This window comes from Rhinoderma darwinii, chromosome 1 (assembly GCF_050947455.1).
Source record: "Rhinoderma darwinii isolate aRhiDar2 chromosome 1, aRhiDar2.hap1, whole genome shotgun sequence".
Lineage (NCBI taxonomy): Eukaryota > Metazoa > Chordata > Amphibia > Anura > Rhinodermatidae > Rhinoderma > Rhinoderma darwinii.
Window position 1 is genome coordinate 199,233,555 of NC_134687.1, and position 16,516 is coordinate 199,250,070.

Here is a 16,516-nt window from a genome sequence, read left to right on the forward strand (position 1 = left end):
TGCATATTGTTATATATAGTCTGCTAGGCTTATATGATAGAAAGTTGATCAATGTTTATCTATCTTTCATTTTTATTTTATAGGACATACAAGTGGAAGAATTAAAGCAAACAGTCTCTTCTCTGCAAGCTAAAAATGAACAGTTCCAGACTACTGTCACTCAGCAACTGGCCCAAATTCAACAACACAAAGATCAGTATAATCTTCTGAAAGTGCAACTAGGTAATATCCATATCTGTAGTATATGTAGTAATAACTGATCTAGAAATCATAGAATCTGAATATTCTGCTTAAATCGCTGACAATAAATTCAAATGTATATAGAATATTTTCTTTCCTTTCTATGTGAGCATAGCCCTGTTTGAAGGTGATGTTTATTCTCACATTGTAGCCCTTGGTTATCGTCTCCTGTCTCCAGCCTACATTCATTCTGTCCTTGGTATTGGTGTACCCGATCCAGTCACCTTGGGTTTTCCTTTTTATACAAATAGGAAAAGATAGCCAGCATCACAACACACATAACAGCAACGCACAAATGAACGGGTTCCAGTCTGAAGAGGTCAGCCGCTTAAAGGAAGAAGTCGAAGAATTGAAGAAACACCATGAATTACTACAAGGAGAGCTTTCTGAAAAGAATGTTCTTCTAGAAAACTTGGTAAGAGTTCCCATTCTACCCGCAAGTGTATAGGATGTTCTTCATCAAGGTTGTCTTGTAAGATGGGAAATTGAGATTGAATTGAACGTATTGAGACTCTAATAGAGATAAGAAGTCTCTGTTGCCCATGGTCAGATGTTCTGTTTTCTAACCTGTACAGGAAAAATAAAAGCTTGAATGTGATTGGCAGCTAATATTTTTTATTATTTTATCTTTGTCAATACTTGCTTTTCAGCTTTAGCCCCTTTTTCTTGACTTCTAGAGCAAATGATGATATTACCATAGCTATGCCTTGCAATACATTGGTAATGCTTTTAAAATCTTTCATATAAGTAATATAATGGCGAATAGTGACAAGTAAAAGAAATTAAAAATATGCGCCAAATCTGGTTGGAAGATACCGTATATGGACAAAAGTATTGGGGGACACCTCTTAATCATTGAATTCAGGTGTTTCATTCAGTCCTATTGCCACAGGTGTATAAAATCCAGCACCTAGCCATGCAGTCGCCATTACAAACATTTATGAAAGAATGGGTCATTCTGAAGAGCTCACTGAATTAGAGTTGGGTACTGTAATAGGATGCCACTATTGCAACAAGTCAGTTTGTGAAATTTCTTCCCTACCAGATATTCCACTATAAACTGTCAGTGGTATTATTGCAAAGGACACATTTAGGAACCACAACAACTCAGCCACGAAGTGGCAGACCACGTCAAATTATAGGACGGGGTCGCCGAATGCCTAATTGTGCATAAAAGTCACCAACACTCAATAACTGCAGAGCTCCAACCCTCCTCTGGCAACACAAACTGTGCATCGGCATGGCATGGGTTTTCATGGCTGAGCAACTGCGCGCAAGCCTTACATCACCAAGCACAGTGCCGATCGCCGGATGGAGTGGTGTAAACCTCGCCGCCACTGAACTCTGGAGCAGTGGAAAGTGTTCTGTGGAGTGACGAATCACATTTCATTGTCTGGCAGTCTAATGGAGGAGTCTGGGTTTGGCGAATGCCAGCAGAACATTACCGGCCAGACTGCATTGTGCCAACTGTAAAATTTGGTGAGGGAGGGATAATGCTATAGAGTTGTTTTTCTGGGGTTGGCCGAGGCCCCTTTGTTCCAGTGAAGGGAAATCTTAATGCTTCAGCATAATGAGACATTTTGGATAATTTTATGCTTCCAACTTCGTGGGAACAGTTTGGGGGAAGACCTTTTATGTTTCAGCATGACTGTGCCCCAGTGAACAAAGCAAGGGTTTGGTGTGGAAGAATGACTGGCCCGCAACAAGCCCTGACCTCAACCCCATCAAATGGCATGAACTAGAACGGAGATTGTGAGCCAGGCCCTCTTGTCCAACATCCGTGTCTGACTTCACAAATCCTCTTATGGACAAATGGGCAAAAATTCCCATAGACACACTCCAAAATCTTGTAGAAAGCCTTCCTTAGAAGAGTGGAAGCTGTTTTAGCTGTAAAGAGGGAGCAACTCCATATTATTGCCTATGGATTTATAATGGGATGTCATAGGTGTCCCAATACTTTTGTAATATAGTGTATCTGATATTGGTTTGAGGTTGGATGCTACCAGTTAAGTTTTAAGGCTTTATTCACACTGGCGCTATTTGCTTTCCATCAGAGGTTCCAGTGTTTTTCATGGTAAGAGTAGCGCAGCCTGCAGAGCTATTATTGCCCTCATAATACTGGAAAGTTATTGAAAACCTGGCAGGCCCCATTATAAGTCAAAGGGATTTGTTGGGATCCATTTATAAACTGACTGTTCATATCCGCTGTGTCTCCTTTATGAATGTAAGCCTTGATTATAGTATGAACAGAGCCTAATGTGTTCTGTCTGTTCCACTTATACAGTTTTTACTTCCATTACATTCACATCTTGCTTCTTCTATGCTGTACAGAAATACAATCAAGCCGGAGGACAGACAGAGCAAATCACAGGAGTGTCCGATCAAGTCACAGATCTCCAAACGGTATTGTTCCTTTGTTACCATGGCTTTAAATGTGATTAAAGTAATTATGTCACTACGGATAACCCCTGTGAACTACTGTAATGGTTGCATAGCTTAAAAAACAGACTCTGAATATGTAATTTTTATGCTTGCTTTCACTTGCATTCGCCCTCAATAAGCCCGCAAATGGTCCTTCCTTGTAACGCATACTAATGTAAACCCAAGACTCTTCAAGGCTACGTAAACCTTTGATGGGCATATATATATTTTCTTAATAAAGAGTTCAGTCAGTGTGTTTGATGTAACTTTTATTAAAAATTTATTTTAATTTGTTTTGATACAGCTGCTCTAAATTATCTATACATAGCAGCTGTATGTAGTGCTAAATCCAGTTCCCGCCAGGTCCGCGGACGTGACGAGTTCAGTGTCAGCGGGTGCTGCGTGTCTATGACACGTAGGATCCCCTTGTTATACATCACATCTAAGTTCATAACTTAGATGTGATAGATTACAGGTGGTTCTTGCGTGTCGGAGACTCTGAACCCATCAGGTCCGCGGGAAGGGCGGATCCAGGTCATAGTGAAAGACACAGCTGTATCTCAAAAAGTAAAACAAATTTGTAATAAAAAATAATTATAAAGTTACACCAATCACACGGACTGACCTGTTTATTTAAAAAAAAAAAAATAAAATTGCTCCTCAAAGGTGTACATGGCCTTTAAGCTTGACTAAATAGTACAGCGGACTCCTCGTTGCTTCATTACCATACAGCGCACGGACTGTTTGGGGAATGCAAGTAAATTGCAAACATAAAAATGACATATTCGGAATCTTTGTCTTTTAAGTTATTCACTTAATCGTTATGGGAGGTTTTCCGTGGTGACAGATTCCCTAAAATGCTTTTACTTACCAGAAACACAATACAAAACAAGTAATTGCTTTTAACACTGAACAGGCCAGATAACGTCAGTCATCTGCTGACTAGACAATTTGATCACAAGATTTGCAGGTCATAAAGACGGACCATATAATAGCAATAAAGAAATGTTATCGGTGCAGATTATGCCACCCGTATGGGCTTGAATTACTGTATAACCCGCCTTTCACAGTCCCTAATTCAAATGTGTCAACTAACAAAACTAAGGAAACTTATTTTAAACTTAATTTTTAATTGATAAAATTCTTTGAATAGTAACAAAGACACTTAATTTTTGATTCTATTAATTCATAGGAAATGGAAACCCTAAAATCTCAGCTTCATGTTCAGTCCGCAGAAATCAACAGACTACAAGCAGAACGAATGGAATTGGTCCAAAAAATAGAAGCCAGTGTGAGTTTACCTTGTGTGTCCATCCCAGTATGCTTGTTTCCAGCTTAAATAGACTTTATCTTCAGAAAATTACATATTTAAATCAGGAGTTTTTTATGTCACTATCCATATAAATAGAAATCTTGAAATATTCCAGTTTTAGAGCTGGTTACTAGAGTAGATACAATAGGCTGACTCTATTTTCTGTAGCTCATTTGTCAGCTTTGCAGTATAGACTGGTACAGGATGAGCAGAGTCATTGTCAATGGAGGGTAGGTGATTTAATGACAGCTTTATCTTATTGCTGGAGGCCATAGATAAGGTAGGATAGTAACGCTATACACTATATTCATAGATAAGCCTCCCTATGCATCTGCCCTGTCACTCTCTAGGGGAGGGTCTATTCTCCATAACTACTTGGAAACTTTAATAATCTGTGACATTTTTCTGTCAATTAACTACCATTCATTGCAGGTACACTGACAATACAGTAAGAATGTGTGTTTCTCTATTATGGCCAACCCCAGGAAAGTTTTTAAGAGTAAAAAATAAATGGTTTCATAGTTTTAAACTAGTAACGAACATATTGGCTTGTATTTATTATTTAAATTACGCCTAATTTTGCCCCAAATTGCACAAGTTATAAAGTTGCATCCAAAGTTGTGCAAGAACTTCTCACAATAAAAAAGAAAACAGGCAAGAAAAGTCGGCGTGGACAAAGACTAAAAAAGTGAACATTTGTGACGCAAATGTACGGCTGCTCATAGCAGACGTAAAAAGAAATTCAAACAGTCAGACAACTCCAAATGCACTAGATTTTAGCCGCTTAAGGACTGCAGACTTACGGCAAGCGAACCTGGTACATAAACCTGCACCAATGTACAGTTAGGTCCAGAATTATTTGGACAGTGACACAAGTTTTGGCATTTTAGCAGTTTACCAAAACATATTGAATATACAGTTATATAATCAATATGGGCTTAAAGTCCAGACTCTCAGCTTTAATTTGAGGGTATTCACATCCTAATTTGAGGAAGGGTTTAGGAATTACAGCTCTTTAATATGTAGCTCCCTCTTTTTCAAGGGACCAAAGGTAATTGGACAATTATCTCAAAAGCTATGTAATGGGCTGCATGGGCTATTCCCTCGTTAAGCCATCATCAATTAAACAGGTAAAAGGTCTAGAGTTGATTCCAGGTGTGGCATTTGCATTCGGAAGCTGTTGCTGTGAACCCACAACATGAGGTGAAAGGAGCTCTCAATGCAAGTGAAACAAACCATCGTTAGGCTGAAAAAAAACAAAGAAATCCATCAGAGAGATAGCACTAATGTTAGGAGTGGCCAAATCAACAGTTTGGTACATTCTTGAAAAAAAAGCGCACTGGTTATCTCGTGAACTCCAAAAGGCCTGGACTTCCACGGAAGACAACAGTGGTGGATGATCGCAGAATCCTTTCCATGGGGAAGAAAAACCCCTTCACAACATCTACCCAAGTGAAGAACACTCTCCTGGAAGTAGGTGTATCAGTATCTAAGTCTACCATAAAGAGAAGACTTCATGAGAGCAAATACAGAGGCTGCACCACAAGGTGCAATCCATTAATCAGCCTCAAAAATAAAAAAGCCAGATTAGACTTTGCCAAACAACATCTAAGGAAGCTAGCCTAGTTCTGGAACAGTATTCTTTGAACAGATGAAACTAAGATCAACCTGTACCAGAATGATGGGAGTAAGAAAGTATGGAGAAGGCTTGGAACGGCTCATGATCCAATGCACACCACATCCTCTGTAAAACATGGTGGAGGCAGTGTGATGGCATGGGTATGCATGGCTGCCAAAGCCACTGGGTCACTAGTGTTTATTGATGATGTGACTGAAGACAGAAGCAGTCGGATTAATTCTGAAGTGTTCAGGAATATACTTTCTGATTCCTGACGACCCAAAATACCCTGGACCTGAATCGGATAAGAGTTGTGCACCTTTTAATAAATTAGACGCAATTCTTGCCAACTAATTAAAGAAACTAAAATAAACACATAAGATATTTCCTTTAAAGGAACATTTGTTCTAATAAGATCTTTTATTTTGTACCAATATTGAAATGTCAGTTATCATATATTTGTTTTGGACCACAGGTTACAGTTACAGCATCAGGTGACATTGCTGCTGCTTCCAGAAATAATGACTATGAAGTGAAAATAGCAAACTTGCTGCAGGAGCATAGCTCTATGAAGGTTTGTCAGTCACAGTAAATTTATCTGATGGTGTTTTTCATTAGTTGATAAAAAAAGAAAAAAAAGCTACATCTGCATATTAACCGCTTCGCGCACCTTGACGTAACTGCACGTCAAGGTGTTCAGTAACTTTGCGAACCTTGACGTGCAGTTACGTCTGCACTTTAAAAGTTAGCCGCCGTGCGGCGCTACACCACAGCGGCGGTTAACAGTGCAGTCGGTCTGCCCTGGTGTCCGGGAAGAGTACAAGGGACCAATCGAAGCGGTCCGTTGTTGGAGATCGCTCTGATTGGTAAGTCTGTACAGACTAACCAATCGGAGCTTAGAACTTTAGAAAAACTCAGTCACAGGCTCTGATCTTCTCTGTTGGAGTCAGGAAGTCGAGGAGTAATATCCCTAGTAATAGTCTCTAACTGTGATCACCCCCCTTCCTCTTCCAGTCTATAAGGGAGCTTTTTTTTATTTTATTTTTTTAATAAAAATAATGAATAAAACTAAAAAAAAAAAACTTTAGTCAATGTAAGTTTAGTCAGCGTCAATTTAGTCAGTGTTAGTCAGCGTCAATTTAGTCAGTATTCGCGTCAATTAAGGCTTCATGCACACGACCATAGTGGTGTGCATGGGCCGTGATTTGCAGCTCTGATGGCAAGTCACGGGCCGTGCATATTGCCGTGTGCATTAATTTCAACGAGCCTGGACCGCAAAATGCGGCCGTAATAAGATATGTCCTAGCTTTTTGCGGTCCAGGCTCCCGAATAATGCACGGACCGTGGAAACCACGGTCGTGTGCATGGGCCACAAGAAATGAATGGGGCCGGAATTCACCCGCAGATTTAGTCCGTGTTAGTCCACTTCAATTTAGTCAGTGTTGGTCGGTCAGTTAGCGTCAGTCAGTGTGTGATTGACAATCAGCGTCAGTTAGTTATTATGTTTTTGTCATTGTAGTTTAGTCCGTGTTAATCAGTTTGTGGTATAAAATAAATATATATTCGTGTACATTTAGTGTTAGTATTTTTAGTGTTTTATGTAAAAAAAAAAAAAAAAGTTCTACATTTTTTTGTATATACTTTCTACAGTATACAAGTGTACATAAACATTTACTGTACACAAAAATAAAAAATGACCTGCAAAACATTTACCGCAGAGGAGGCGTATGATGCTGGGTCTGCTTTTGTTCTGTCCTCCTCAAGTGACACCGAGGAACTTCGTCGCAGGAAGGTTAGTGTTCAGGTTAGACCTGCACCTGAACCTAATTGGTTGCCCCCAAGCATGAAAGTGCTTTTCTTCACTTGCATGCTCTGAACAATCCCTGTCCTATAAATGAAGTATTTGTGAAGAAATACTTTTTCACGCAAGATTTCCACAAGATTCTGCGAATTCCCTGAGGGCCGTAGTTTTCAAAATGGAGTCACTTTTGGGTGGTTTCCACTGTATTGGTCCCTCCAGTGCGTTGCAAACACATGGCACTGAAAACTATTCCAGCAAAATATGCACTCCAAAATCCAAATGACGCTCCTTCTCTTCTGAGCCCTGCTGTCTGTCCAAACATCAGTTTATGACCACATATGGGGTATTGCCGTAACTATAACCCTAGAAAGATTCCTTGAGGGGTGTAGTTTCCAAAAGGGGGTCACTTTTGGGCGGTTTCCACTATTTTGCCACCACAAGACCTCTTCAAACCAGACATGGTGCCTAAAATATATTCTAAAAAAGGGGGCCCCAAAATCCACTTCGTTCTCCTTTGCTTCTGAGGCCTGTGCCTCAGTCCATTACCATGCTAGGGCCACATGTGGGATATTTCTAAAAACGGCAGAACCTGGGCAATAAATATTGAATCTCTCTGGTAAAACCTTCTGTGTTACAGAATTTTTTTTTATTACAAATGAATCTTCAGACCTGAACTGGTCCCTGAAAAATAATAGCCTTTTGAAATTTTCTAGAAAAGGTGACAAATTTCTGCTAAGGTTATAAGAATATGTCCTAGAAAAATAAAAGGACGTTCAAAAAACGATGCAAACATAAAATAGACGTATGGGATATGTGAAATAGTAACTCTTTTTTTTTTGTGTGGTAATTCGATCTGTTTTACAAGCAGATACAATTAAATTTAGAAAAATGCAAATTTTTGCCAATTTTCTCTAAATTTTGGTAATTTTCACAAATAAATATTGGATTTATCAACCAATATGTCACGAGAAAACAATCTCAGAATCACTTGGATAGGTAATAGCATTCCCAAGTTATTAAAACATAAAGTGACAAGTCAGATTTGAAAAAACCGGCTTCGTCCTTGTAAAAGGGCTCATATATAATATATAAATATAATATATATATATATATATATATATATGCTCACTTACTACACACTCACCCACGTGTGTACAAGGGCTGGTATAATAGCTGGGTTTCACCTACTTGGTCGCCCACTATTACTACCCCCTTTATAATCAGGGTCACTAGGGTTATGCCTAGTTCCCCTACCTTTTCCTTATACTAACGTCTACTTGCTTTGCTTTGCTACTACGGAATAAGACCGTACAATAAATACAATTGTATAGTAAATAAAGGGTAATATTTATTACTAACAATAATCACACTTACATATAAAATGCACCAAACACAGAACACATTAACCGATCACCGTATAGTATCAGTATATCCCAATACATATAACACGTTAATATATACTGAGTATACTCACACTATACGTAGTACAGTATAAACACGGTATCCTATGTTATGCCTCCACCCACATACCTAAACATACACATGAATACAGTTACGTTACAATCCAATACACGCTCACTATTTCTGTATCACTCCCTCCTAATATAGCTTTCCCTATACTCTAAGGGTTAATAGCAAGGGTTACCAGGGACAGCAGGAGGATAAAGGGTTAACTTAGGAAAGGGTTAAAGTAAGATGGGGGAGAACATAATGTGTAGCTGCTGCTACACGTGGATACTTAGCAGTCCATGTGGTACAAGTTGGTGTGGTCTCTCAGCAAGGGCCATGAGCAGGCCAGGAGGGAAGAGGAGACCCTTAGTGGAGTTGGGGAGCAGGAACAAGAGAGTGAGCTTTGGGAAAGTTTGTCCTTTTAAACCTCCCCGTGCACTCCTGTGTGACCTCACAGGCTCATGCACGTGAAAGGGAGGGGCCTGGGCCACATGGAATACCATTATCTAATAGGGGGATGGGTATACACCTTTCTGGAGGGACAAATCTATATATTTCTACACTCACATGTATATAGATAGAAATATATAAAACACTTCCCTTTACAGTCCTCATGGCCAAAACAGGCTCAGTCCTGAAGGGTTTAACCCGTTAGTGACCGCCCATAGTGTTTCTACGTCGGTCACTAACGGGCCTTATTCCGATGCAATAGACTTTTTTATGTCGCTGCATCGGAATAAGTAAACAGAGCAGGGAGCTGTCAAATTTCCCTGCTCTCAGCTACCAGAGGTAGCTGAGGGCTGGGGGCGTCCCTGCTCGACCGGGTGAGATCGATATTGGTATCGATCTCACCCGTTTAACCCTTCAGATGCGGTGCTCAATAGCGTGCACTGCATCTGAGTGGTTTTGGAGAGAGGGAGGGAGCTCCCTCTCATCTCACTGACACCCGGCGATAAGATCGCCGAGTGTCTGTGTCTCCGATGGCAGCCGGGGGCCTAATAAAGGTCCCCAGGTCTGCCTGTAGTGAATGCCTGCTAGATCATGCCTCTGGCATGACCTAGCAGATAACTGTCCGTTTTACACGGACAGGCAGTAACACACTGCAATACAGAAGTATTGCAGTGTATTATAAATGCGATCGGATAATCGCATAGTGAAGTCCCCTAGTGGGACTAGTAAAAAAAGTGGGAAAAAAAAAAATATGAAAAACCCACTTTTCCCCCTTACAAACTGCTTTATTATTAACAAACAAAATAAAGTAAAAAAGTTACACACATTTTGTATCGCCGTGTCTGTAACGACCCCAACTATAAACTTATTACATCATTTAACCCGCACGGTGAACGTCGTAAAAAATAAAAATAAAAAACCATGCAAAAATTGCGGTTTTCTTTGAATCCAGCCTTAAAAAAAAAATTTGATAAAAACTACAAGTCGTCCCGCAAAAAAAAAGCCCTCCTACAATTCCATCGGCGAAAAAATAAAAACGTTACGGCTCTTCAAATATGGAGACACAAAAACAAATCATTTTGAAAAAAATATGTTTTCCCTGTGTAAAAGTAGTAAAACATACAAAAACTATACAAATTTGGTATCGTTGCAATCGCAACAACCCACTGAATAAATGTATTGTGTTATTTATACCACACGGTAAACAGTGTAAATTTAGGACGCAGAAAAGTGTGGCGAAATTGCTGGGTTTTTTTCTATTCTCCCCCCCCCCCCCCCAAATAAAAAGTTCATAAAAGTTCATCTATAAATTCTAAATACCCCAAAATGGTGCTGTTAAAAATTACAACTTGTCCCGCAAAAAACAAGACCTTATACATCTATGTCGACGCACAAATAAAAAGTGTATAGCTTTTTGAATGAGACGATGAAAAAACGTAAAAAAGTGGCTCGGTCATTAAAGGAACAGTGTCATCACCCAAAATTTTTTTCATATGTTCAAGATGTTAGTGCTTTATTAAAAACGTTTATATTTATTTGTGTGTTTGTGTTTTACTTTTTCTTATTTTTACACTTTTTCTTCCCTATGGGGGCTGCCATTTTTTGTTCCATTTCTGTCTGTGTCGATTAACGACACATACAGACATGGAATACGGCAGCCACAGTCCCATAGGGACTGCGAACGGCTCCCGTCCCATTGACTTCAGTGTACGGCGTCTGTGTGGGAACTGCGCATGCGCCGCTCCCACACAGTCCAATTCGAAATTGGCGCCGTCCGGCGCCATTTTCCTGTGGACCGGAAGTCGCGGCCGGACAGTAATATTACTACTTCCGGTCGCGGCTTCCGGATTTGTGCACTTGGACCAGCGGCAGCAAACGGAGCGGACGGGCCGGAGGGAGCCGCGGCGGCAGGAGCAGGTAAGAGATTTCAATGTATGTTCGTGTTTGTGTGTGTTTACTACTGTATGTAAACCTACTACACTGTGTGTTAGCTCAAAAAATGGCGACACACAGTGTAGGAGGTTACACCGTTCAAACCCCTCGTTTATCCCGGCACTAGCCAGGATAAAGGAGGGGGGGATGCTGAGAGCTCACTAGAGCGAGGGCTTTTAACCCAATGTTGCAATGCTGCAATTTTGGGAATAGCTCCATCTAGTGACCAAAAATGGGTAGTATTATAAATTAGAATTAATTTATAATATTTCCTGACTATTTCCTGACTCGTGAAAAAAAATAAAAAATTTGAACAATGTTTAATCACCCACACACTAAATGTTTAATTTTTTAAAAAAAAACATGTTTTTCTGGCAACACATTCCCTTTAAGGTCTAAAATAGGCTGGTCATTAAGGGGTTAAAGTAGCACTCTAGGTTATATGTTTTTTCTGGCCTACCAAATCTTTTCCTTCCCCCCCCCCACCCCCGTTTGCAAATGTAATATAATATAGATATCCGTGTTGACTTAAACAGAAGAGTTTTTGAAAGAAAATCCTCAGCACATCCACATTTAGAAAAATATAAAAAGAGCTTTATTTCAGCATAGAATAAAAGTCCAGCGGACACAGGTGGGACGTGTTACTGCTAGCAAACTCTTCTATTTATTGGATCCTTGCCTGCCTGCAAGCCCACTTCTTCCGACTGCACTCCAACTGAGGAACTACAGATCCCAGGACAACCTATTGGTTGAGCACAACTGCAGCTTCCATTGCTGCCATTTGTTTTTGTTTTTTATAAATTCTTTTATTTTCACTTTGTCATTTTGTATCACAAAACGTTCAAAGTATACACAACATAGTTCGAAAATGGCAGTGCAAAACATTCAACAGGTCACAGGTCAGTTATCAGCATCACATAAGTGCATGGGGTCATCTGAGAGTACCATGTCGCTGGAAACAAATGTTTAAGGAATCTCCGATATGCACCCTGAACCCGCAGCCGTGCATGGTATTCCAGAAGCGAGCATGAGAACATTAAAAGGAGGAAAGAAAAGCAGAGACAGAGGGAGAGGAAAAACGGCGAGGAAAAAAAAAAAAGAAGGGGGGGGGAGCTGACCTGACACACCGGATCCAGGTGGGAATTCACGAGGCCATGATGGTCTTCTATTCCTCGGTTGTTTGGAATCTGATCCATTCCCGCCATGTTTTTAGGAAGGAGGCATGGGTCCCCTTCATTAATGCCATGAGGTCCTCCATTCTCATGATCTCCTGAATCTTGCCGAACCACATGCCCACTGTCAGGGGACAGGATTGTCTCCACCGTGCAGGAACACACAACCTAGCCGCGTTCACCAGGTGTCGAACTACCGAGCGTCTATACGAGGACAGGGGGACCTCACACAAATGAAGCAGGAAGAGGCCCGGGGATCGCGGGAGGGGGAAATCCGTAAATTTTGAGGAAATGCGCCACACCTCGGACCAGAACCTAGTCAGGAGTGGGCAGTCCTAGAAAATATGCATGATTGTACCCACATGGTCCCCACATCTCCAGCATAATGGCGAGGCCGCCGGGATCATTGCATGCAATCTGGAAGGCACCCTATACCAACGGGACAGAATCTTGAACCCTGCCTCCTGAAATCTACTGGCCATGGAGGACTTGTGTCATGGTGAACAAGCGTTCCTGTTGTTCAGGGGTGAATGTTTCACCCATGTCCCTCTCCCAGCTAAGCAGGTAAGGGGGTGGAGGCAAATTGGAGGGTGAGATCAAGAGCGTATAGAGTCTGGACAACGAGTGACGGATCATGCCTGTACATAGGAGTTCAAACGAGGAGCAGTCTTGTAGTTGCGCTCCAGGATGGTCCAATTACGCCAGGAAATGTCGAAACTGTGTAACCTGCCATGCCGAGAAAGGGACCGGATCCGACAGACCGTATTTAAGCGCTCGACATCCACCTCCCATCCTGCTGAAAATGTATAGCCTGTCCCTTACCTGCCCTCAACCATACTTGAAATGGGCCACTATCCAGTCCCGGTGAAAAGGCAGGATTGCCTAAAATCGGAAATAGCAGGGAGGGGGACGGCGAGAACTCCGCCCGAGAAAACACCCGTGCTGCGACTGCAAGGGTGGGGCCTATTGTCGGGTGTGTCCGCACGATTCGGGGAACATGTCTGCCCAACCAAGGTAGTGCCTGCAGGGGGATTGTCATAAAAGCCTGTTCCATAGATACCTATTCTTTTATCCCGCCGTGCCGGAACCAGTATAAGATTTGTGCCAAGTGGGAGGCGTGATGATAGGAGACAAAGTTCGGTAGACCAATGCCCCCCTCCCTCTTTACACGAAAAAGCAAGGATCAGGCGATACGTGCCGGTTTCCCTGCCCATATGAATTTGTGCACCAGGGACAGCAGAGATTGAAAGAACGGGCGCGGGATATGTATCGGTAGGGCCTGTAGGAGATACAGAATCCGTGGTAAAATGTTCATTTTAAAAATCGCACACCTACCAAACCAGGTGAAAGTGCCCGACGTCCAAGAGTCCAGGTCCGCCTTTATACATTGAAGAAGCAAGGGAAAGTTCACCGCATAAAGGTGAGATAGATCACTGGGAAGTCGGACTCCCAGGTATTTAAGTGAGTCCCTTGTCCACTTGAAAGAAAAGGACTCCGACAGGTCAGAAACCAGAGTCTGTGGTAACGAGATGTTAAGAGCCTCTGACTTCTGGTAGTTTATTTTGAAGTTGGATACTCTCGAGTATCTACTCAACTCCGCCATCAGGTTGGGCAAGGAAATTCTAGGTGCTGTGAGGAAGAACAGTAGATTGTCCACGTATGCGGCAACCTTATGGGATCTGCCTCCCAGGTCCAAGCCTGTAATGTCTGGGTTGGAGCCGATATGACACAAGGGTTCCAGGCATAAAATAAAGATTAGTGGAGAGAAGGGGCAGCCTTGTCGTGTACCGTTGGTGATCCTAAAGGAGGATGAGAGGTGCCCATTGACCTTGACCTGAGCTGATGGGGAGGAGTAGAGACCAGAGATCCAGGACATCATATGAGTTCCTATTCCTATATGTCGTAAAGTGGCCAACATAAAGTCCCAGTTGACCCTGTCGAAAGCCTTTTCCGCGTCCGTTGACAAAATACAAGTGGGGAGTGACGAGACTGCCGCCTGGTACATTAAATCGATTGCCCGCGTGGTGTTATCTCTCGCTTCCCGTAAGGGCATAAAACCCACTTGGTCAGTATGTATCACGTTATGAAGGAGCGGAGACAACCGATATTCCAGAATCTTCGCAAAGAGTTTCAAATCTACATCCAGTAGAGAAATAGGACGAAAACTCTGGCATAGGGATGGGTCCTTCCCCTCCTTGGGTATAACCGTGATGTGCGCCCTCAACGTATCCCCAGGGATGGAGCCCCCCTCGGTAAGCGAATTAAAGGCCCGGATGAAATGAGGTGTGAGCACGTCTGAGTAGGTCTTATAGTAAGGCAGGGATAGGCCGTCCGGGGCCTTCCCCGTGGGTGAGTCTTTCAGTGCCCATGACAACTCCTCTGGGGAGATGGGGGCCTCTAAGGCCGCAATATCGTCCAGTGGGATGGATTTAATGCCGGAGGATCGAAGATACTCCTCGATCTTCTCCAGTTGGCTACCGCCGTCCTGTGAGGAGGGTGCCTTTGGGAGGTTGTAGAGAGAGTGATAATAAGCACGGAAGGTCTCTGAAATGTCATGTGTGAGTTGCAGTCGTTCATTATGTGTGCCTAGGATGTGTGGAACGTATGTACGCGAGCGGGTTTTCCGGAGGGCACGGGCCAAGGTCCTACTTGCTGCCATTTTTTTTATCAGTGTTGACTTACCTGGTGCTACATTTCATGGGTCGCCGCTCCGGTACGGGCCACCGTGGGGTCATGTGATCTTCCTTTTGATTCCCTGTATCCTTCAGTAGAGACCAGAAGTCGGGTTCTCAATGCAAGTCTATAAAAGCATTGATGTGAGTCTCGTAGACATGCATTGAGGGGCTGATCTACGTTTCTTACAGCAGACGTACGATTTGAGTTGTCAGAGTACGGATCACGTCATCCCACGGCGACCAGTGAAATACAGCACCTGGTAAGTTAATACACATGTCTACAATACGGGGGTGATGGGAATGGAGGGGGATTTTGGGGCAGACAAAAAAAAAATAAAAAATACCTTCCTTAAGAACAAGCTGACAGACTTTACACTGTAAGGATATGTTCCCATGTGGCAAATTTATTGCAGACATTATTGCGACTGAAAATCCATTCTGTTCATCTAAATTAGTTTGTTTCTGCAGAATTTGCAAGGTTTTTTACAAACCCTATTCAGTTGTATGGGACAATAAAGGGGCAATAATACTGAAAAGTGCACATATACATAAATCAGTCTGACTGCTATGCGAGGTTGTCACTTTTTGACACTTTTTAGGTAGTTCAGATACCAATGATTATTATTAAATGCACATGTCGTAATTTTGCGCATAGCAAACATTGGAGTTGCTGCTTTTATTTTCCATAGTACATCATGATAAATAATCTGGGTCAATACAATCCTAATGAATTATGGGTTGTCGGTGGGGGCCGTTCCCCCTCTTTCTAAATGCATATATGCCGCGGTCGCTATTGACCGCGGCATCTAAGTGGTTAAAGGACGAAGAACAGAACGATAGCTGTTGATTACAGCTATTTGCACTAACAACCAGAAACGGCGGATGCCTGCGGCATCTGGAGCGGGCTCAGCGCGTGAGCCCGCTTCATACTTCAGACCCTGCACCATGAAGTACATTTATGTCCAGGTGCGTTATGGGGTTAATGTCAGTTACCCTGTAAAACAATAGACACCTTGCTGATTTCTGGAGGCAGGAGGATCTAGCCTCTTGGAACATGAGGACATTTGTGGAATGTCACCATCTATGGAGGTATATTCTGTCAAGGATGATGAAATACTGGAGATGGTGCGCGTAGCCTGATGATCATTGTAGTACCTCTGCAGATGTCCTCCTCGAAATGATCGATGAAGGTCCATAATGATGAGGAGATGTGGAGCTTTAGATGATGTGAAGATAATAGTCAGTCCAGCCTTACATATCGCAACCAGGGCCGGACTGATAACCAAGTAATAAATTCATAGTGGATCAGAACAGCAGGGCTCACCTATCCTAGGGCTGATATAGTCCCTACCGGTTGTAACAACGATCCCTTACAACATACAGTCCCATGTGCAAAAAAAAATCACTATCGTCCCTTCAGCCCCCTCCAAAATACAGTTCCATGTG

The 16,516-nt window shown here is 42.2% G+C and overlaps 1 protein-coding gene across 2 annotated transcripts in view; it reads left to right on the forward strand.

Annotated features, from left to right (window-relative positions):
- USO1 (USO1 vesicle transport factor) overlaps positions 1-16,516 on the forward strand; it is a 69,844-nt gene that overhangs the window by 48,482 nt on the left and 4,846 nt on the right. For both annotated transcript variants that reach the window (XM_075860709.1, XM_075860710.1), the window contains 5 exons: positions 84-222; positions 492-655; positions 2,572-2,643; positions 3,854-3,952; positions 6,067-6,165. In XM_075860709.1, coding sequence (XP_075716824.1) covers positions 84-222; positions 492-655; positions 2,572-2,643; positions 3,854-3,952; positions 6,067-6,165 — 573 coding nt within the window. The remainder of the gene's footprint in view (positions 1-83; positions 223-491; positions 656-2,571; positions 2,644-3,853; positions 3,953-6,066; positions 6,166-16,516) is intronic.